The sequence below is a fragment of the Prosopis cineraria genome, unplaced genomic scaffold, assembly GCF_029017545.1.
Source record: "Prosopis cineraria cultivar Desert tree isolate PC_DT_omini unplaced genomic scaffold, ASM2901754v1 PC2, whole genome shotgun sequence".
NCBI classification, from domain to species: Eukaryota; Viridiplantae; Streptophyta; class Magnoliopsida; order Fabales; family Fabaceae; genus Prosopis; species Prosopis cineraria.
Genome location: NW_026555333.1, coordinates 7,863,881 through 7,887,671, shown reverse-complemented (window position 1 = coordinate 7,887,671; position 23,791 = coordinate 7,863,881). Strand labels below are relative to the sequence as shown.

At 33.4% G+C, this 23,791-nt stretch overlaps 2 protein-coding genes and 1 pseudogene across 2 annotated transcripts; 2 read left to right on the top strand and 1 right to left on the bottom strand.

Annotated features, from left to right (window-relative positions):
* Positions 1 to 8,916: 8,916 nt before the first annotated feature.
* LOC129303916 (zinc finger protein 1) lies at positions 8,917 to 10,041 on the top strand. Its single transcript, XM_054943498.1, has one exon. The coding sequence runs from the start codon at positions 9,039 to 9,041 to the stop codon at positions 9,786 to 9,788; it is 750 nt and encodes a 249-aa protein (XP_054799473.1). The 5' UTR covers positions 8,917 to 9,038; the 3' UTR covers positions 9,789 to 10,041.
* Positions 10,042 to 14,766: 4,725 nt separating this feature from the next.
* Positions 14,767 to 17,558, top strand: LOC129301690 (deSI-like protein At4g17486; annotated as a pseudogene).
* A 3,509-nt stretch (positions 17,559 to 21,067) lies between these two features.
* On the bottom strand, positions 21,068 to 22,087 carry LOC129302110 (uncharacterized). The gene has a single exon (XM_054940785.1). It carries the CDS (start codon positions 22,085 to 22,087, stop codon positions 21,068 to 21,070), a length of 1,020 nt encoding a protein of 339 aa, XP_054796760.1.
* Positions 22,088 to 23,791: the final 1,704 nt, after the last annotated feature.

The following is a 23,791-nucleotide window of genomic DNA, read 5'->3' as shown; positions in this document are numbered from 1 at the left end:
TTATTTTTGTTTTGTATACAAAAATATTTAGTTTTATATAAAATGGTAACTTTATATTGAAAATATAAATACAATGTTAAAAAATTATGATAGAAATTTATTTTTGACTAAAATTTTCAATATGATTTAAAAATGATTAATTGTAATTTGATATATATTCAAAATTTTATTGAAAATCTTTTTTATTTTGATATGAATGATAAAATTGCATCCAAAAACTGTTTTACGTCTCTTTTCTTTGTTAAACAAATCATATAATATTGCATCCTTAAAATAAAAATATTAAATAAAAAAAGATCGATATATATGATAAAGATAAATAAATTTTATTATTAAAACATATCATAATAAAATAATTTTAAAAAAATAAAAATGTAATTTTAAAATAAAAATAAATTTAAAAATAAAATAAAAAACTGAATTTAAAATACATTGAAAAATCACGATTAAAAAATTATTAAATTATATTTATAAAATTTATCATGAAAAATAAAATATAAAATAATATATTATATTATCTAAAATAACATAATTAAATGTTGCTAAAAAATCTTAATTGATTGGAATTAAAATTTAGATTTAAAAAATAATTTTAATAATTTTATTTATATTTATTACAATTATATACTATCTTTTTTTATTTTGTTAAAAATCCTCATTTATTGATTGTATGTAGTAAATAACTAATTAAATGAGAGAAAATGTTATAACTCTTAAGATATTATATAATTGTCTCACAATAAAATAATAATATGAATTTTAAATAGATAGATCTATATATTTTATTGGTTTATTTTTTTAAGTTGGACTAGTCAAAATATAACCAAAATTTAATTTTATTACTATATGAAAATTTAAAATAATCTACTTACTCCATTTTAAATTGTTCAATTTGAATTTCAAATATATAAATCTAGTTAAAATAAAATAAAAATATATAAAAATGATAAATTATTTCAAACCTAACTTCATACTACAAACCTATCAAATAAATAGGTCCAAAAGAATAAATACTTTATTATTTTTTTAAAAAAATTAAAATATTTAAATACATACCAACTAAGTAAATATCATTTTTCGCCTCCTTATTTACAAGTTTTAAAATATTAATAAAATTAAACCCAAAATAATAGATGGAATCCGTTTGAGAATGCAACTTGTCGTTGGTAAAGAACATAAAAGCTAATTTTGTAAATATAATTTGTTATCCTATGTGATCAAGAATACTAAGAGATTTCAAATTTTGAAATTTTATATATTTTAAAGGGATGCAACTTATCTTCAAAATGTCTCACAATAGGCTTTCAAATAACTGCAAAGATCTGATCATCCTATAGTAATATTGTCCCATTAATAAAATAAGTATTATATATTGGATGTAATTAATAGGATTTAAATTATAAAAAAAATACAAAAGACATAAACACTTATTCCAACATCCTCAAAGGCCAATTCAACACCGTTGGATTATTTAGATGCATTTCTGCCAGTCAATCTTCAAACATGAATCAACTTGATTATAACGCACTAATCCTTTTTTATTATGTTGATGGTACAAATCACATGAATCACAAATGTAGCAGCTATAGATAATATGAATAATAGTTGAGAGGAAAATAAACCTGATGCAATTAGAAGATTGAGTTGGTCATGAAGATATAAAATGTGCCATTAGCCTAACCTAGTAATTTATAATTGAATGAGGCTCATTTAGGAGGAAAGATTAAGAGGTGGTTTAATTAAAAAATGAAAATGATATATATTAAATATTTATTTTTGTGAGTGTAGATATTAAAAGAATTTTAATTTTACCAAACTTAATATATGAAATTAACATAATGAGACCCAAATAATTAAATATATTAATATCTATACTTTATCATATTTATATTTTTTGAAATTCATGAGGATATATTTAAATAGTAAAATACAATTTTTTTCTAAATATTTAAACATGTGTATATTAATTTAAATTTGGATCCCAATATATAACTGTATATATATACTCAAAATTATGAATCTAGATTTTCACCATATATTTAGGTTGGATAGAGTGGATAAATATTAATTAGAAATTTAAAGAATTCTAAGTAAAACAAAGAAATTTGTGGTTCTTTTTATTAACCTGATCGATATTTTTATTTTTTTTGGAATGAAATTGCTATATTGATTTTTAATTCTAATATCAAAGTCAAAGAATTCCCTACTAAGTCATGTATAAAAAAATATTGATGTTTAATATTAATAGATAGATATTAATTTACTAAGTTATATATAAAAAAAATATTGAACCTAGCTTTCGCCATATATTTAGGTTGAATTGAGTTATTAAATAAATAGATATTAATTTAAATTTAAACATGACCATATTTGTATTTTAAATAGATAAAAATAGATTTTTATATACATTTAAAAATTAATAATTCATCCCACGCCTAACTCCAAACTTAAATAATATATTTTGTATTTCTCAAAAAACAATAAAACATCCTGAAGATAACTCCAAGCCTAACTCCGGAGCACATAATCACACGAAAGGCATTTCAAAGCATGGAATTATAGCAAACTTAAACATAAACACGTGATATTTTTTTTATAGTTTTAAACTCTACTTTTATATATATATAATGATGAGTATAAGAGGGGAAAATTTCAGGGTGAAATGAATGTTCAAGATTGTCAACTTTACCAGGCCCAAGACCATAGAAACTGGGCCTATGGATTCGGTATTGCTTCCATAAAAAGTGTATCTAAATAGTTTTGGAGACTTCAGGCCCAAAAAATAAGAAAAAATAATAATAAAATCTCTTTAAATTATATAAAATAACATTTTGATCTCTTCAAATATTATAAATATTTTAAAGTCTTTAAAAATTTTTCTATCATTGAGAAATTAATATAGATAACTCAATTTTCCTTAATTCAAATTTATAAATTGATGTTGAATTCTTGTGATTTAAAAAAAAGTTGTGAATTTGAAATAAAATTTGTAAATAGTAATTAATATTTTTAATACTTAAAAATATCAAAATTTTAAATGTAAACTTGTGAATTGCTGTTGAATTCTTGTGATTTAAAAAAAGTTATGAATCTTAAAATAAAAATTGTGAATGCCAATTAATATTTTGAATTAAGAGCAATTTGATCATTTATATTAATTCTTTAATGATAGAAAAATCTCTTTAAGATTTTAGAAAAATTATAACATTTTAAGGGATCAAATTATCATTTACATAATTCAAAGAGATTTTATTGTCCCTTTCCCAAAAAACAAAGCAAAAAATAAAGTCATAAACTTTCTAGATTTATTTTTTTGATTGTTATCCTTCTATTGAATGTGATCATGTTCAAAACACAATCGAGTATTAAATGTGAATACTTTTCTCAATAAAAATTTGAATTTTGATTTACTACATTGTAAAGATTAGTTCTTTTTGTTAGATCCAACCTCATTGGTAAAAAATTTTAAAATTATTAACAATATAAAATTTAGAATTTATAAAAACCATGCCATTTCTGTAGTATTTGACAAGTCATCATTCTTTCCGATCATTTTTAGCTTACAAGTCACGTTTGGTCAATGGAAAAGGAGGCAATGAAAATAAATGGAATAATGGAGAATAGAAAGAAATGCAATGACCATGACTATTAATTTGCTTGGTAGAATATTTGTGGGAATGTAGTTTACTTATATTATTTATTTGAATATAAATTTAAATAAAAAGTTCATAACTATATTATTTCTTGCATTAATGCATTTAGCTTCTTCCTTTTCGTTCAAAATTTTTCTAGAGACTTTTAGCTTAAATTCATACCCACATGCACAACGTTATTTTAAAAAAATTAAATTATCTTAAATTTGAATTTTACTCTATAAGAGAAAAACATTAAGAAAGATATATAAAATCCCATACACAGGGAATCAAATTTAAAAATTGACTAAATTCAAAAACTTCTTTTAAAAAATATTTTATAAGATTAAAAATATTCTAAAGAGAAAATAATAAATAAAATTAAAACTAAAAATGTTAATAAGTTTATTTTTTTAAGAGAAATGAACTTAAAAAAATTAGAAAATTAGAAAATTGACTATTGTCAAAAATGAAAAAATTATCAAGGGAACTAGGCTAGATATGAAATGTTAACAGGGACATTTTGGTACAAACATATCAAATTCAAGGTGTATGACATGATTCCTCCCATTTTTCAAAGGCTTGCATATTCTTAAAAATATGGTAATCTATATTCTTAAGAAAGACTATTCCATGTTTCTTATAAGTAACCAAACATAGGTAATGTTGGAATGAAAATATGATTACTATTTCACAGGCTAAAATTCTTGTAATCAAATGTGACCATATTGTTTTTCTTTTTATTAATTCTTATATATTTCGATGGAGTTTAAACATTTTTTTTAAAAATATAATCCTAAAAATATAAATAAATTTAGACATGTCTTTCAAATGTTGCATAGTATTCAAATTCAAAGAATACAACATACTAGAACTGCTTCTGCTTTCTTTTTAACCCAACCTCTGTGAGAGAAAAGTTACACTTGACGTGCATGCGGAGGTGTGGGCAAGTTGAAGTCCCTTGTAACTTCTTGGTGAGGCCCCCTGGTTTGCACTTGTTGGATTCACTGGCCTCTTCACTGGTAATCGTTAATTATAAAAAGGAAAGAAAGAAAGAAAATGTCCATCAATCGTGGGGCAATTAATTTTGTTAAAAAATATGGCAAGAAAAAGTGGAAAAAATATGACACGAAAAATATTATGTCATCATTATGCTGTTCATGAATCATGAGCGTCTCGTGAGACACAAGCTTCGATTGCCATTACCTGGCCCATCACCCCACGTATTATTTACCCTCTATATCTAATATGAACATGTATTATATATAAATTAAAAAAAGAGTTATATTATTTACAATTTATTGGATTTTTTAAAATTATATATAAATACTGGACTGTTATAAAATAAAAAAATATTTTTTTAAAATGGCTTTTGAATTTGGGTGTCGATTTCATCATCGCATCATCGTTGTATATGGAATCCGAGTAATCTGGCTGCTTGCGTATATATGTTAACAAATATTAGTTATACATAAGGAAGCATCGCTGTCAAAATAAATAATCCATAAAAGAGCTTATAATCCTAATAAAAAAATAACCATCCAAATGCTTGCCTTCTCAGTGTCAAAAAATAATATGGAATTATTATTCAAAGTCAAATGCATAGTATAAAAATCCAGGTCAACTTGTCCAATTGCAGTGATAAATCATTAAATCAGTGTATTAAACAATTTAATAAAATATTTTATTTATAACCTATCTAATCTCAATTAAATTATAGTTTTTATTATTATTCTTAAACTAATGTTCTAATCAATTCAATAACCTATCAGTTTTAACTTTATGAAAACGGTAGGTGAGACTAGCCAGTGGAGACTAGGGAAATTAACAATTATGGAAAGGAATGTGAAATTTCAATAAAAATAATTTTAAAAAATAGAGAGGTGACGTTTAAAGTTTTTTTAAATTAATCTTTCTTACTATTTTATTTTACATATCTTTTAATTAAAATTTTATAACTCCACTTCTTTACTTCTAAACTTATTAAAATCTCCCCACCATTTTCTTCAGGGTTTCAACCAAATTGGGGTAAAAAAGCACCAGAAAAACGTTTACATATTAGAGAGGCAGCCGACGTCATTCTCTTTTGAAAACTGAGATATTTATAATAATTTAAAATCTGACACACTATACAGTGTTGAGTTCCATATGGAGTAGCATATAATTTTTTAAACTTAAAAAGTGATTTCACTTCTTCGATTTGCAATTTTTCAGAAGTAAAACATTCTTCAACGAAAAAAGGCCCAAAAGAACATCATGATAAAAATGATCAGCTCACAAGTAAAGCATATAGACGGCCTTTTTATTATCTAGACAAGTAATCTGATGGTTTGAAATTATATATATTTACACACCGAAAGACATTAAATAAAATCGCTCTGTGGATGAAAAAAAATGGTCATGTTTTAAATTAAAGATAATTAAATAACGAGACCATTATATATAAAGTTTAAATCCACATCACAGAAGGGGATTATTATTTGCTCAAAATTTTGTTGTTGGAAATTCTGACTTCTCTCAAAATGCGGGCACCCGCGTTTTTAAAGTGAAAAATTGCCTTACCCGTCCTATATTGCAATGGCCAAATAAAAGCAAAAGATACAATAAACATTATATGAAAAAAAAAAGGTTTGTGGGACGTTAGAGCATTGCTTAATCTTCTGAAATAGATTCTATTTTGTATTTTTCTCACTTTAAAAAACATTGTAGGAAGCAAAGATGCGTTTGATGACTTGCACATACATAATTAATCCGTACATAGTTCCCTCTCCAAGCCACAAGCAGACGGTGCATCAATTTCAATAGGACAAGCAGAGTCGTCAATTAAAATTGAGTCTGAACATCCCTTTAGTTTAAAAAAATTTAAGTTAAATTATTACTTTAAAATATAAAATGTTAATTTGAATTTAAAAGGGTCAACCCTTTTAAGCGGCCTTAAATAAAAGGGCTGACCTTTGTAAGTCTCTTTATAATTTTTTTAAGTTTTAATATTAAAAAATTAAATATTACATTAATTTTAAAACCCTAACCTTATTTCATGGGAATGAAGAAGAAATATATAAAAACCTTAAATTTTTATCACCATTGAGGCGCTATAAAGAGAAGAATAAAATTATATTGATATTGATGATAATAAAAATGATCAAGATTTTACTTATGATGATAGTAAAGTTTGATTATTATCAATATTAATTTTGTGATATTATTTTTTATTAGAATCAAATTTGTTTTTATAGATTTAATATGATGTGTAATAATTTTTTTAAAATTTTAAGCATGTGCTTTCAGATTTTTAAATTAAAAAATAAAAAAATATATAGGGTTGAGGGTTAACAATAGAACTTTAATATATAATTAGATTTTATAGGCTCAGTTCATTTAGTTCTGGATTGACACCAGCAAGCACAAGACTGTTGTAGATGAAAACGACGCCAGTTACATTAACTGGTACAGGTGTCAAGTGAAATCTTCTCGTGCATGTCGCCGTTCAATTCCGTGAGAACACAAAGGGGGAAAAACGACTTCATGAAGGTTTGTGAACAAGGAAAGTGAGAGGAAGGAATTTACGAGAGGATAAAGAGGGTAAGCGAAGACGACGAAGAGGCACCAAAATAAAGAAATAAAGCAGAAAAGCAGAAGATGTTGACAAAATGAACACGAACGTAGCCATAGGGTTATCTACAACTCTTGTTCAAGTACGTACGTGACCATCTAACTAGCTTGCAAGCTGGTGCAAGCCCCATGTATTGATTTGTCATCTTCTGCATGTGTTTGGAATATTGAGGAGAAGAGAGAAATCAAAAAGAGGGCCTGAACGAACACCATGGAGTGGTGGGAACATGCACTGATTGGCTTTCAGTGTTAGGAAAAGCAAGAGATGATAGATGGATCCATCTTCTTTCGAGTACTTTGATGCCCTAAAGATATGCTCAGGAGGAAAAAGGGACGTGATGGATCTCAACTTTGTGGATTTCTTTTTCAGGTTGCTTTCGAATGTGCACAGACAGAGAGATCTCTTTGCGAGATTTGGTTCTTTGTACTGATTAGACTTCTTCTACAACGTTACCTTTCTCTTGGATCATCATCACCATCATCATCATATATCATCCCAGTTCTCATTAATTTCATCTGTTTGCCCAATAATGGCTTTTCTTTTATATATTTAATATAATCATCGTCCAACAATGACTTGCCATTGTGGTAACAATTATTGCGCGTAACAGTACGCAAAATACACTCCCTCCTCGATCAATTTTAATTAATTACCTTGGAATAATACCACTATTAAGGGCATTAGCCGCTTCACATCAGCTTCCCCTTTTACTTGTCGGCCATTAGTTTTGTCTTCTCTTTCTATCATCATTTTATGTATCACCTGCCCCTCACAGCATTCAAGATTCGATGTACATCGCTGGAAACCATGACATGATTAGTTTATAGTATAAACTACATTTACAAAATCTTTAAGTTTTAATTTATTCCATCGCAGAAAGGCGCTCGTATATGTTATTTCTACAAAGTAGCTAGCTAGAAATTAAAATTGCAGAAATTATTTAGTTTTTTGGATGTGGAAGGCCTCATCTTCTAGATATAAATTAATATAATTATATTGTTCCAAGGAATGATCGGTAGTTTCTGGGAAGTCACAGGAAGTCAGGTTAAAGCGGAGATCAGTTAAAAAAGAAAAAAGAGGGGGGGGGGGTGAAGCAAGTTCGTTTCAAATTAGAGAGATGCGAATCAAAGGGGACAGTGTTACAACAACATGGGACACAGTGTCCAGGGGATATGGAGTTTCAAGTACAGAGGAAAAGTTGTTTGGTGAACATGACAATGTTTGGCTTTGCCTCCTTTTCTATATGATGGCACATCTCAGTGGCAACCTAAGCTTCTTTAATTGCTCCGCCATGTCACTCTGCTTGCTTCCCAACTCAACTTGACTCGCCACGTTTCCCACAATGTTATTCTGCCATTTCTATGTAGTGTGAGCAATTCACACACACACACACATCAGATACAGCTGCTTCAATATATTGCTGACGTCGATAATGGGAAAAAAGTCCAGTCTCAATTCAAGAAAAAAATAATAGAATAATGGTCATGGGTTATTTTTTCTTCGCACGCACCCACCATAAAACTGTGATATATTAGGCGGGCATCAAACACAAAACAATTACACAAGAACAAAATATTTTATACAGCAACACACACAGGTGTACTGGGGGTTTCCAACTTTAAATGAAAGTCAAAAGTGTAACGAATATAAAATACGTGGGCTTCCCATATCTCCCCGGTATATCAACTTTTTTTTTATTTATTTATTTTTTAACTTCATGTTACGGTGTTAATCAATAATCCACAAGTATTTGTCATCCTTGCAAACAAGGGGACCAGGAAAAGCACCCAGAGATGGAAGAACCGAGGAACAACACAGGCCTACATCAACTTGTTGAAGACGAAGACAAAAAATACCAAGAAGACAAGGTCAAGAGAGAAACTTTATTTGATCTGAACGCATCTGGTCCTGATTCTGGTGTTGATAACGGCCCCGAACTCAATCTCATCACTCGTTTGGATCAGAGTCCATCAAAAGCATCATCAGAAAGCTGTGCCGATGGTGCCGATGCTGGTGTTGGTTCAGGAGCAGAACCACGATGTTTTTCATGTAATTACTGCCAGAGAAAGTTCTACAGTTCACAAGCGCTAGGGGGACACCAAAATGCGCACAAGAGAGAGCGATCAATAGCGAAAAGAGGACAGAGGCTTGGAACGCAAATACTGGCTTCAGCAGCAGCTTATGGTCATCCTTTCCTGCATAATTATGGGTATGCGAGCATGGCGTCCCTGCCTCTCTACGGTGCTGCTTGCAATAACGAGCCTCTGGGGATTCAGGCTCACTCTTTGATCCACAAGCCATGTAATAATGGGCACAGGGCTTGGGCACACCAGCCCGGGATAGGGAAGCTAGAGATGGTGAATTTTCATAAAACGACGTCGGGATTAGCTTCGAGAGGAAGTGTGGGGAGGTTTGAAATTGTGAAGACTATGATGGGTTGTGCAGAAAATGAAGAGATCAGTGGGCGTTTGGTGGGCGGGACTCACTGCTTGAAGACTAGCCCAGAAGAAACGAAGCACCTTGATTTGTCTCTCAAGCTTTAGGCATAGGCTCGTTGATTAGGTTTGGCCTCTTGGATGGTACGATCAGCATGATCAATAGGCCAAAGCATTTTGTCAAATTTCTTTTCCCATCGTGTGGAATAATTATATTTTGTAAATTTTTTTCCTGGTAGGATCAAATTTCTGTTTCTGTTGATCAACTTGATTTGTAGCGTATTCAACTCCTCTGTAAGGAGTGTCATTTAGTTCATATTTCAAGTTTTTCACGGCGTCATTTTTTGCGCCTCCTGCTTTATTTTTGTGAATCTGATCGCAAATTTCGGAGGCTAGATTCCTAGTAAGTATTGAGCAGTCACAATTCACAAATCATGTTATCACCCAGTAAAACGATTCACGATTTGAATTCATAGTGTTGGATTGTCAATTAAGGGACACAATTAATTTTCACGTGATCGCGAGTAACGTCAAGGTCTTGGTCCCTGATCCGATTGAAAAGAACATCGATGTGAACAAGTGGAAACCTAAATTTTTCATAGAAATGATTCGAAATTCGTACAAAATAGGGACCTGTCCAATGGCCTGATCATGATATCTGACAATAATTTTCTCGAAAAGTTAAGTTGAGAAATCAGGTTTGTTCGTCGCCTGTTGTCGAATAAGATTCTGATATGATGCAGGGACAAGAGTGACAAGATGAGTACAAATAATTTGAATAGAATAAGTTATCGGGCAACTTGAGTGAGTTAGATAACATAATAATAAATGGATATTTGAAGAAAAAAACAGAGAGATGGGGAAAAAAAGGGGGGGGGGATGGGGTGTGTTGGGGCTTGTGATTGTCCAGATATGAAAAGGAGGATAATAAATTGAGAATGACTTGGTGTTCTAGTAAATATAAGGGTGTGTGGTTGTCGTGTACGAGGAGCATGATAAGGGTGTCTCTCAAATCTAGACAAGATTCGTTATGGAATACTACAATGGATCAAGGATCTGCCGTGTTCTGATATTTTAAACGTGTTTGTTAGTCATTATCAGAATCAGATAGCAGCCTCCTCTGAATTTGACGGTTTCCTTCCACTCTGTCAACCCAAACCTGTTGTTTTCCTTCACACGCCCATGGCCTATTGGCAGCTCATTCATTCCTACCATGACTATAAATATACACATCCGAGATCTTTGTTTTATAAATGGCTTGGTTGAAAACGATCTTTGAGTCCTATTAAGGAGCAAGCATGCGAGTATTCTAGATGGCGACTTGTATTAGTGTTATATATTATCTAGAATAAAAACTTCAGGCGATGAAGACTGGAGTGAAACAATTACATAAGAACTCAATTGCATCGTTGTAGTGGTTGGTTGTCAGTAAAGAATAAAAGAGCCCTAATATAGATCAAATAAATGAAAATGAACTTTAGACTTAATATTTTATAGTCTCGAGTTACGATATAATCTCCTATGATAGTTTTCCGGAGGATCTGATGGAATAGCATGAGGAAGGATTACTGATAGTCACTGGCCCAACACACGGTGACGGCAAAAATTATGCATCTTAGTCTTGGACTGGGTGTCTAAGGCCCATGAAGCCCAATGATCCAACCCACTCAACAGTCACTAGAAGGCCCAATCAAATTGCAACGCGGCCTCGGGCAACGATTGAAAGTAGCCTGTGATGGAGGATTGGGCTTAATTATGAGGTCCACTCACTAATCATTGTTGCATTGGTGTTTTATCTAGTTTGTTTATTACTATTAATATTAATGTTATTTGGAATTTTAAAATTTTTGTAGATAAGCCTATAATTGTGAGCATGGCAATTAATGTTATATTGAATTTTCAAGAAGACGTATTAATATAATTTTTTATGAAAGAAAAGACTGTAAAAGGAAATGAGAGGTAGGCGAGATTGATAAGAAAGGTGGAGGAAAAAAAGAAGAAAAGATAATAAGGGGATAATAAATAAGAAGAGATCGTGAGTGGACATTAATGATGTGGTTGTAAAGGAAACAGCAGTTGTGGAGTGACAGGAAAGGAATCACCTCACGTGTGTTTGCCTCTCTTCCATCCACAAAACTCCAACCACTTCCCTTCAATCTCTCCCACGTCCCTCCAAAGCACCTCACACGCATGTGTCTCTTAGATCCGACAATTAATCTTATCCACCCCCAGTTCGTATATCTACTCAGGTCTCAGCTAAGTACTTTTGGAGTATATTTCACGTTCTAAAATATTAAACATTTTTTTATAAAAATAATGTTATATTAATAATTTTTTAAAATTTTATTCTTTTTATGTATTTTTGGGCAATGGAGTGTTCAAAAAGCAAGTTTTTGAAAATCTATTTTTGTTTCTTTAAAAAATAAATTTATAAAATATATCTGATGAGTTTTATTAATATATGTAATTTTATTTGAAAATGTCTTGTAAATTGAGGTAGAAAATATTTCTTTCTCTTTTTTTATAAAAAAAAATTTAATGTAGATTAAAGGAAGCTATATTACATCAATTTATTTGTTTTAAAACATCAAATTATTCTAATTATGCCCCTATTCATCTATTTTTATAAATTAGACCAGTTTTATTTTGTGGAAGCCGGTTTACAAACAGGATCGAGTTGTCATAAGTATAAGGCCCAGTTTATTAATTTGCATATATTAAAAAATTTGGTTAAGTTTATTATGGATCATTATTATTATCATTATTTCCCTTCTTTTAAAATAGTCCTCTTTTAATGGGGGCATTTAAAATAAAAAAAAAAGAGAAAAGAAATAAGCAGTTTGATGTTAGAAAGTACAAAACAAAGGCTTCGTCTAATCCATGATCGACCAGCTCGACAGCTCCCAATTTATTGAGTGCATGGCAACTTGGAAGCCAAGCCTGGTCTGGGAGAAGCTTCGTCTCCATGTCGAAAGTGAAAGTGTACACACGCGCGCTTAAATAGTGAATGGTCACCGGTCATTCGAGCGATGACTTGATTCAATTAAAGCTCATCTTTTATGTGTATTTTTTTGTTTTCAGTGAATGATATTTAAATTATTATCATCTTTTTGTTCCTCCACCCACCAATGTTCCGCGACTTGTCAAATTTATTCCAGGATAAGCATCCGAGTTCTTTTTTTCCCTGCGAGAAAGAAAAGAGGGTAATGTGACAGAAAAGAAACGAAGCATCAAGCATGGATTCCAATATTAAACGAATAAAGCAATAAAGAAGCCGCGCATCCGATTTGTATTTAGTGTCTGATCTTGTGAATGATAATTACATTGCCGGCCAGTCTTTTCTTTGATCTCAACCCTCGTGACACTTTTAATGTAATATCATCAAAATAAACACAAACAAGTTCAGAGCTTACTTAATTAGAGGGAAGAAACAGTTATGATCGGGAAGTGAGTTGGAAAATAGCAATGATAATTGTTTAGAGAGAATGTGGCTGTAATAATTCCACGCTTGTCTGTTGCTCATCATCACGCATCATTGTTTGCCCCAATAATGCTTTTATGCATGCCTCCATCATCATCATTTTTTGCACTCACCGCTTCCTTCTACTTTCTTCACCTCGTTACTCACCAAACATTCAACACAGTACTGCCATTTGTGTCCTTGCTTGTTTATTCTGCGAGTGATAGGCCCAAGTGGGGTAATAAATGGTTTATAGTACTCCGGAAACGTTCTTCTAATCAGCATTCATTTCACCGTTGTTTTGTTTTTCGACTCTTGGCCACTCTTGCCAAGGACCACACGGTTCCTTGGGAGAAAGGGACCACCATTGAGATTAGAGAACCACCCATGAATCGCATTCAATACCCTTTGGAGTTCTAAATGATAAAATCCTTCCATTTTTGTACGGTACATTTAAGGTCACCATTTTTTTAAAAAAAATGAAATGGTCATGGTCATGATCATCAAAAGTATCCTGAGTGCTCGATGACTAAAGTCACAAGTCACAATTTGATCTAGCCACATCAACTCATTGTTCATCATTACTAGCATAGAGCCACAAATATTTATAAAGCTTTACTCTTTCATGTTAGAAGAGAGCACGGAGGTCCTATTGGATGTGAAAGCTGGTTTATTTGTTAACCGTGTAAATCAAAGATTTGTGCCATGAGGTTTTCTTGAAGATGGAATTCCAAAACAAAGCGGAGAGGTAATTTCTATAAATAGGGGCTTCCAATCGGGAAATCGTGGCGTGACTTCGAGGTCAATCCTTTTGCAGCATGGTTGCGAATTTGTTGCAGGCAAAGCTGAGAGCCAGCACATGTTGCTTTTCTCATTGCACAAAACTAATATTCATTTTTTTTTTGACTTTTTTGACAGCCTAGTACTGCTCCTTGAAAATTTTTTTGTCAATTACATTTATTTTAAAAGAATTATTTGAAAGTCTCATAAAAAATTAATTATTTTAAAATTTATTAATATCTAATGATTTAAAAATCGAATTAAACCAAACAATCAATCAAGCTAGAGTAGAAATTTTTTTATAAAATTAAGCTAGATTGGACAACTTTGGATCGATAATCGAATTGAGAATTAGATCCAATTTTTAAAAACTGAATTGTTCAAAAAAATACCTTTTTTTTTTAAATTTTTTTATCAATTTTTTTAAAAATAATATATTTTTTTTTAATCATTTGATATTATATTATGTCATGTAACTTATTAAGTTATGATAAATTTAAGATATTTAATTTTATTTTTAATTTAAATAGTAATTTTATATTTATTTTTTACATTTAAATTATTACATATATGTATAATTTTTTTAATTTAATTATTATATTATTGATTTGATTATTAATCCAACCTGATTGGATTACATGAAACATGAACTGCTAATATTTTTGATTTAATATTCAATTTTAAAAATATTGCTAATAATTAATTGTGTTATTAATAACTTTAATTTAGGTGTTAACATGGTCTGAATGTGATTTTCTCTTTATCTTTTTGTAAAGCAATTTTTGTAAATTTTAATTAATTATTTTTTAAAAATTCCCGCATCTCCTCAGCACGAGGACAATAATAAAGGTAAAAGCACTTTCGGCCGCCGGTAGAAGTCAGGTACAAGATTCTTCTTCCTCTTCTCCTCGATCTTCTTCTTCCTTTTGCGATAGAGCATCAGAGGAGAAGAAAGAATCATCCTGTTCCCGGTGAATTTCGAGGCTTCTGACTTCTCAATCTGCGCGTGGATTCTCCCTGTTTATTTCCTCCTGGCCGTTGCCCTCACACCGTCGCCAGAATCAGCCTATGTGATCCCTGAATCGACTTTGCTTCTCCGGAGCATAGGTTGCTGTCCAACGTTTCAAGGAGGAACTTCTGGAAATTTTTTGGAAAACACAATGTTATGTAAAAAGGTAATGAGGCCGCGGAAGAAGACGCAGGGAAAGAATCCGGTGTATCTGAACGTCTATGATCTTACGCGATCATCAATGGGTATGCATATTGGTTTGGGCTCGGAGTCTATCATTCCGGTGTTCAAGGTGGGCGAACTTTCTGTCGTTATATCCTCGCTTATTTGTTTCGAGTCTTTCTTCCTCGTTTCTTTGCTTTCAAGGAAGCCGGGAAACAAAATTAAATTATGGACATTGCCAATTTTTAGCCTAAGTGAACCCTAATTCTCATATTTTTGTTTCTCTCGTGGTAGAATTGGCAATCGAAATCCTGGAAAATCTATTCATGACCATGGATTCTTTGAGTGGGTTAATCATTTTCATGAAATGGAAGAATGGTTGCCTTTATTTTCTAATACGATTAGTAGATTATTGCACTAATTTTGCTTCGTGCTTGATTGAGTTGGTTATTGAATTGAGCAAAACGCTTGAAATGCCACACAATAGGTGGGTAATTTGCAAGCCCTGTTTCCAAGAGCCCAGACTGCATATATTGCACGGTGAAGTGGGAGGAAATATTGTAAATTTATCCTTCATGCTACTGTGTCTGGACTTTTTTTTTTTTTTTGGGTCACCATGCTGTGTCTGGACTTGATTGTAGTTTCTCCACCTTCGTATTCTTAGTTTTGGATTTTAGCCTGATTAGAAATGTTATATGTTTGTCATTTTCTCCAGCATTATGTTATGTGCATAGCACTAGGGATTCCCCCCCCCCCTGCTAGTGGTTTTACGGCTATATATTAATTTCGCTCTTGTTGTTAGCGCTAATAATGGTTGTTCGCGGTTTAATTTATTGTAGTTCATGGCGTTGAATATGCATTTGGAGCGCATGATCGCCCAACATCGGGGATATTTGAATTAGAGCCTCGGCGCTGTCCTGGTTTCACTTTCAGAAAATCAATTTATATTGGATCAACAGACATGAGCCTCAGAGAGGTTCGGGCATATATGGAGTCGATAGCCGATGATTATGCAGGGAATTCATATCATCTTATCACAAAAAACTGCAACCACTTTTGCAATGATGTTTGTCTCAAACTAACTAACAAGTCAATCCCTCGCTGGGTAAATCGACTTGCTCGACTTGGTAAGAAATAGACCTAAGTTTATTTAGATTAGATATTATCTTCCACCCTTTTTATAGTATATGCATTGCTTTTCCACTCATATCTTGAGATGATTTTCTAAGCAGATAGAAGAACATACATTTTTCCTTTGGGAAGATGAAGCTTTTTTTTGTGTGATAAATTATTAAATGTAGTTGCTGAACTCTCTGATATGCTGCTGATCCAATTATGCATCTCTCAATCGTTTTTTTTTTTTTCTTGCTTTTGCTTTTCTCGTTTTGATTATTTGCTTCTTTTTCTTTGTTTGCTTTGAATGTTCATTAGCTTGTTTTGTATCAGCTCCAGGATCCATTACAACCTTCTGGTTTGTATTGCCGCATGTTGCATTTTCGTTACTTTTATTGGAATCGAATAACTGGGCGGGTGAAATTTTTAAAGTTGATGTTTAATTGAAGAGCCCAAAATTCTTGGGATTATCTGGAAATAATTGTTTTCATCAGAGTATACCTGCCACTCTGGCATTGGATTCCATTGCATGAATCGAGAACAGAGCTATTCAGCCAGCTTCATTGAAATGTTGAATTGCAAGATACTTTTCTCGATTCATCTGTACTATCTAGGAGCACATGCAACTTTCCTGATGTTCCGTTGGACTTGCAAACATTAGAACATTAAGTTCACGAGGGACTCCCTCCCCTTTTCCAAGGGCCTTATGATTATAACATGTGTTTCTGAATATGTAGGCTTACTGTGCAACTGCGTTCTTCCACCTGAACTAAGTGAAACGAAGATTCGAGCTGTCTCATCTGATAATGGGGCCTCCGAAGCAGAAAGAAAGAAACTGAAAAGCCATTCTTCTAGAAGATACGAGGCTTCCTCTAAAGCGCAATTGTCTTGAGGTGCACCAGCTAATAGCGGTAGCCAAAGACGTTGTATCCCTCCATCTTCATCTTCGATTAACGGTTCTTCAACCCCTTGATTAACAATCAAGTAAGGAAAAGCTTTGACAGGAGTCGGGTTCTGAAACTTAATAGGGTCTTAAAATATGCAAGCATCCAAGGCTGAACAGAAAAGCAACTTTTTATGTCTGCTTCATCTCTATGTTCAATTGTATATTCATAGTATGCCAATAGCTACTAGGGAATTGATCTCTCCCTCCCTCCCTCCCTCCCTGCCCTTCCCTCTTAAATGCTGCCCTCCGGCAAATGCATAGGTCTCTGTTCTCTACGTTTTTTTTTTTTTTTCAAGATGTGCACAATATCATGTGACCACTAAGTTTGCTGAACTGTACAATTCAAGGTAGCAATTTTAAAAGAAAGATGTTATCGAGAGGGGTATAAAGCCTACAGTTAGCATGAAATTTCATGAGCCAGTGCCCAGTGCCCTTTATTTTTTGATGGAAAGCCAATGTCCTGTATTTAAGTACTGAGTGACTACGGAACCAATCCTGCAATATATTCGGTTCGGAGTTCGACCTACCAAGAACCAACCCGCTTGTAAGGCCTATTCCTATTTTCTTTCGTTTAGCCCAACTTTTTGATGCCACTGTGCTCTTGGGTTCTCTAGGGAGTTACATACATGTGGTTATGATCAATTCACGTTTACATCATGCCTCTAGTTTTGTTGAGCGGTGATGAATGGCATGCTTGAAAAGGCCCAACGAAAAGCGGTTCCAGTCACGAAAGACGAATCAAAGTCTGTAGGAATAAAATTAAAAAATAGAAGAGAACGTGGTTAATATCGTTGACGGTGCTTCCAGTGGCTTCAACGACACGTGGGATTTGCGCATCAAAAACGAAGAAACGTTAAAGAAACGGGGCGTGTCGCTCGTGGCGTAACAGCTAAGTTGGAAGCCAATAAATGATGTAATGTCAGACCTCTCGTGTTTACAAATTCCCACTCTCAAATATCACTGCTCCGTTTGTCGACCACCAAGCAAGTGTAAATAATGGTTACTATACTTACTGACAAATGAATATCTATAATTATACAGTTAGGGGTGGCAGGATTGGAACACCTGAAATCCCAGGGGAGATCTTAAACAAGAACCCACTCTGCTTTGACTGTAAAACCGATCCTTTTGATTGTCGTAAAAATGCAGTCATATTTTTTGTATGGACAAAATCTGCAACCGAACGTTTTGTATAGTACAGGGATAATTGGCTAAGCTTAAAACAAATTAGGCAGAGAAAAACCCCTCAATTTAATTGTTTATCGGAAACCCGAATCATGTCTCGCTCGCACCATCATTTCTAGTCACCGAACGCCATGACTGATGGACGCTTTCTTCGTTGCTTATGTCTCATCCATTACCTGAGACCAAACACCATGCCCTTTCTTACCTGCTTCCACCTTCAATGCAAAACATTTGACCTCTTTATATCAATATTTTTACAATCAAATTGGATATTAAATTGAAAAAATTAACGGCTCATGATTTATATGATTCAATCAAGTTGGATTAATGATCAAATTGATAATATAATAATTAAATTAAAACAAATTATATATATATAATCATCTACATATAAAAAAATAAATATAAAATTGCTACTTAATCTAAAAATAAAATTAAATATTTTAAATTTATTATGATTTAACAAGTTATATTGTACAACATAACATTAAATGATTAAAAAATTAGTTATTTTTAAAAAAAAATTGAAAAAAGGATTTTTTTTAACACTCCGGCTTTTGAAAATTGAATATGGTTTTTGGCTTAATCCCAGTTTCTAATTTGAGCGCCAATTCAAAGCGTTCCAATCTGGCTCAACTCTCCAAAATTTTTTTTCAACTCAACCAAGTCATTAGCTTGACTAGTCGACCCGACCATTTGGTTTTTTAATCATTGCTTTGTATGCACTTGGAGACACTCTTATTAAGTTAGTCTTTTGGGATGAACTGTTTCTTTAAATTTTTGCTCGCTATATTATTACTTTCATTGAAAGATTAGTGGCACGAAAAGGGCACGGCTACCCAAGGAGTGGTGCCACCGAGGATGTTGGCTTTTAATTGGGTGACATTGTCACGAGTTTCCTATCAAAAAGTCTTATAAATGGAGTAAGGTTTATAAGTTTAAATGGTACTCTCACATAGGCTTTTGACAGGCAAGAGGTCAAGTGAATTGTTGTAAAGTGGAGCCACCGAAAATGCTGGCTCTTAACGAGGTGACATTGTGGAAGCCTCGCAAATGCAGTGAGGCTTATAAGTTTAAAAGACTATCCCACTTAACAAGTTAGTTTATTAAGAAGTGATGCTACTTCCTTTGGGCTTATAGTCTTAGAGAGAGCCTCCCATAAATGATTCTAACCAACCACGATTGAATAAAATGCTATAGAGCAGGATGTCACAGGCTGAGAGTCTGGCGCAGCACACGGCGCCCGTGCGGCGTCCTGGAGGACCCCATAATTCTCAGGACAAGCCTTACCACATACGGATCACACTGATTTCGCCCTGCCATGGGCTCATCAGGGAGGTGGCACTAGCTCCCCGACCAGTTGTGCACTCAGCCCGAAGATTGAGGCAGAACACTCCCAATGCTAATGTCACCCCCTTTACCCATATTGTGCGAGGCTAACCAGCGGATCGTTCATTATCTTGGTCTTTACACGGTCACGGACATATCATCCGTGACATTCTCCCACACCCAATCTAGCACGCCCTCGTGTTAGGAGAGAAAGACTCCGCCCAAGGATCGTACATACAGTACTGCCACAAACACATCAGCTTACTGCTGAGTGGTCACCCGATTCCTGCACTCTTCGGACCCGCGAGCCAACAGGAGTGGAGTCGACAACGGCCAAACTTCTCGCCCGAATCCCCACTTTTGGACCCACATGCTCGGAGGCCTTTCTAGAGCGGTGCCGAGGTCGACCAGTCCCAACATAGGACCCCACAGGCACACGACAGTAAAGTACGTCCTGTTCTGATACCACTCTGTCACGGGCTGAGAGTCTGGCGCAGCACACTGCACCCGTGCGGCGTTCTGGAGGACCCCATAATCCTCAGGACAAGCCTTACCACATACGGATCACACTGGTTTCGCCCTGCCATGGGCTCATCAGGGAGGCGGCACTAGCCCCCCGACCAGTTGTGCACTCAGCCCGAAGACTGAGGCAGAACACCCTCAATGCTAATGTCACCCCCTTTACCCATATTGTGTGAGACTAACCAGCGAATCGTTCATTATCTTGGTCTTTACACGGTCACGAAAATATCATCCGTGACAAAGAGCCGTCAAAAATTTAAGTTTGAAGAACACTCTATCAAATTAGTTTTTTAAGATGATTTCTCCTTTTAACTTGCTCATTACAATCTGCTTCCATGAGCCTACCATTTGGAACTTGCGCCTTTGTATCGTTCTCGTCAGCAACGTGAACTAGTAATATCCCTTGAGACGGTGAATATGAAAAACACCAAGTTGTAGCGCTGTCCAAAAATATCAATTGTTGAATTCAACTCAGTAGACCGGGTCAACTTAATGGAAGCTTTGTACCGTTCTCAACAGACGATAGTTGCCAAATTAGTCCGATGAAAAAGTCACTATGTCGACGGTAGATTGAACATTTTGGATTATCATTCCAATCGTTAAGACAGGCAACAAATTGTGAGCAATAAGTTCAGTTCCGTTCAGCTTAACCAAAATTGCTTCTCAGTCTCACAACATGATGAATGCATAAAGTAAGAAACTATGGATGAATTACAGCGAGTGTGCAGAAAGGAAATGGAACAAGAATCTGCAGAAAGATTTTTCTTTCATGCTTCTAAGGAGATTTATTGAACTGTGTACGTTCACCAAATAAATGTGATTAGTTAGAAAAGTCAGTGGCCGTATTTATGGCGGACAAGAAAGAGAACCTACGACAATGTTCAACTTTTCCAGGCGTAAATAAGCAAAGAAAAGCCAACAGGAACCACCAATTCATTCTCCTCCACGCTCGACCATTCCAGCACTGAGGAACTGGCACCCAAAGACCTCGCCGACGACGACGTTGACGCCGACGACGACGATAAGGTCTTCCCCAATTCGTTGGATCCACTCCAGTTTTGCTGCTGCGTCCACAAATTCGTCAGCTTCCTGTCCCCAATTTCCTTGCCTCGAGCTTTATCATCATCATCATCATCTTCTTCTTCTTCTTCTTCTTCGAATTTGAACATGAAAATCGCATGCCTATCGCCGTTGTCTTTCTCGAACAGCCAGTTATAGACGTCCCACGAGATTTGAATGGGAACCCCATCGACTTCCACCCTCTCATTCCCTCGAAATTTCCACTTCAAGTGCTTAATCTGCAGGACCTTTTGGGCATCGACGCTGAAGCAGAGCCTCGAATCGTCTCCGTAAACGCAATCGATCTGTATGTCTCTCATTCTGCCTCCGAATTTCGCCTTCGCGGAGCAAACTTTATTGGCGACGACATGCTCCCTTTTCAGAAGAAGAATCTGAGGAGTCAGGGGCTCGAGTACTCTAGTCCTCGAATACGCGTCCTTAACGGCATCGCCAACAAGAAGGACCATGTTCTTGTCGACGACGACGGCAACAAAGAAACCAGAAAGAGGTTCAGGCGCGGCCCCAAATCTGGCTTTGGAAATATTCCAAAAGATGCGGGTATTGGGGGAAATCCTCTTGACTCCGTGCTTGTTGCAGAAGAAGAAGGGCTTGATGTGCAGGTGAAAGGAAGCAAAAGAAGAAGAAGAAGAAGGATGAAGTTGGGGGATGTGGTAATGAAGCTGAAGATGGAGGGAACGACCGAGAACGGAGCGAGACCAAGTGAGGGAAACAAGGCCGAGGTGGGTGCGATAGAGATAGGTGGTGGAGAGGGAAGGAGGAGGCGGAGGAGTTTCATCGGAAGTATGGGGAGGACGAAAGCAGGATGGGAATGAGGACGACATGAGGGGGTTGTGAAGAGAAGGAAGAAGATCGCGATGGAGTTTAGAGATCGGATGCAGTGGGGAAGACTGACGCGGGATTTTAAGGGGGAAGTGAGAAGACAGAGACCAGGACTCTGTATCGTGTGGGGGTGTGTGTTGTGTGTGTCTGACCATATCTTTGTATTCAAAGAGCTGCGAAAAGGCCTAGTCCTCTGAATTTTCTCATTCAGTTTTCTGAAAATGACTCCAAAATATCATTCACAGCAGCTTCCTCTCCAGCTTCCCCTCTATGTAGCTGAAGAAGTGCCTAATTTGTTAGTTTTTCAATAATATTTAATTAATTCATTAATTTTCTGTAATCATAAAAGCTACTATAACACCTTACTACGTCATCGCAAAATTATTTTATGACCTGAAGAAAAAAAAAATTCGTTAATAACTGATGGGAAAAAAATGTACCGTGTATTAAAAATAAATGAAAAAATTATACATAAGTCTTTTATAAGTGACTTATGGATAAATACATTTTGTAAAATTTAAAAACTACAATCAAATTTTTTAAAACTTAGGTGTAATTTGTAGTTGAGGAGTAAAAATAATACTATCCTTATTAAAATACATCAAATTATATATAAAAAAAGATAAATTTGTATTTATAAAACATGAAACATGACTTATGTATCAAAAATTTCTACTTCTAAATTATGATGTTGTAATTGCAAGTAAAGAGTAAACATGATTTCGATCTATTATTTATAAAATATAAAATATGACTTGTGAATTAATAATTTTTACTTATAATTAATAATTATTTATAAAATATAAAATATAAAGTGTAAGGTAAATGTGAGTATTTAACTTCAATTTATTGGTTTTTTTTTTCAGTAAATAGGGGCATTAAGGTATTTTCATCTAAGATTTTGATTACACCAAGTTTCAAGAAATCTAATTGTATTTTTCTAAATTCAGGACTTATTTGAAGAAATCTCCCTTATATTTCAAAATAAATATTAATTTTGAAGTGAAAATTCATTAAATGCAATTTAATACTATAACTTGCTAATCCATCTTTAACTGGACTACAAATTAAAAAGAAATTTATATCGGAGACGACATTGGCTCAATTGGACACAAATTTGAACGGCACAACGCAAAGTCATACTAATGTCGGCCGGGCTTGATATACTCCATCCATTTCTATTTTTTTAAAAAAAATTATATCATATAATTTAAAAAAATTAATTAACTATATTAATTGTGTTTCAAAATAAAAGAATTGAATTATAATATTTTTTATTAATTGTATTAATCAAACATTTATTAGTTGCTTCTTTTGATTGTAAATAATAAAATTATGAGGGGTAATTTAAAAAGTTTATAATAAATGCCTATTAAAAAATGTAATTTTATTTATATAAAAAAATAAATTAAAAGTAACAGTTTCTCATATAAATAAAAACGGAGGGAGTATCTCTCAAATACTCAATTTTTATCATATTTATAAATTATTTTTGTCATATTTCATTAGAATAAAAAAAAATCTTAAAACTCATTAATTTTGTCTAAAAATTTAATAATTTTTTAACTTTATCTCTATTAAACATACTTACTTTAATAAAATATTTTCTCTTTTCAACATTCAATAAAAAGCAAATAAGAAAATTTATAATGAAAATTAAATGAGGTAATTTATAAATAGGACAAAAAAATTTTATTTCTTTGCCC

Coding starts and splice junctions, on each gene's coding strand:
- LOC129303916 (XM_054943498.1), top strand. CDS start 9,039: ATGGAAGAACCGAGGAACAACACAGGCCTACATCAACTTGTTGAAGAC.
- LOC129302110 (XM_054940785.1), bottom strand. CDS start 22,087: ATGTCGTCCTCATTCCCATCCTGCTTTCGTCCTCCCCATACTTCCGAT.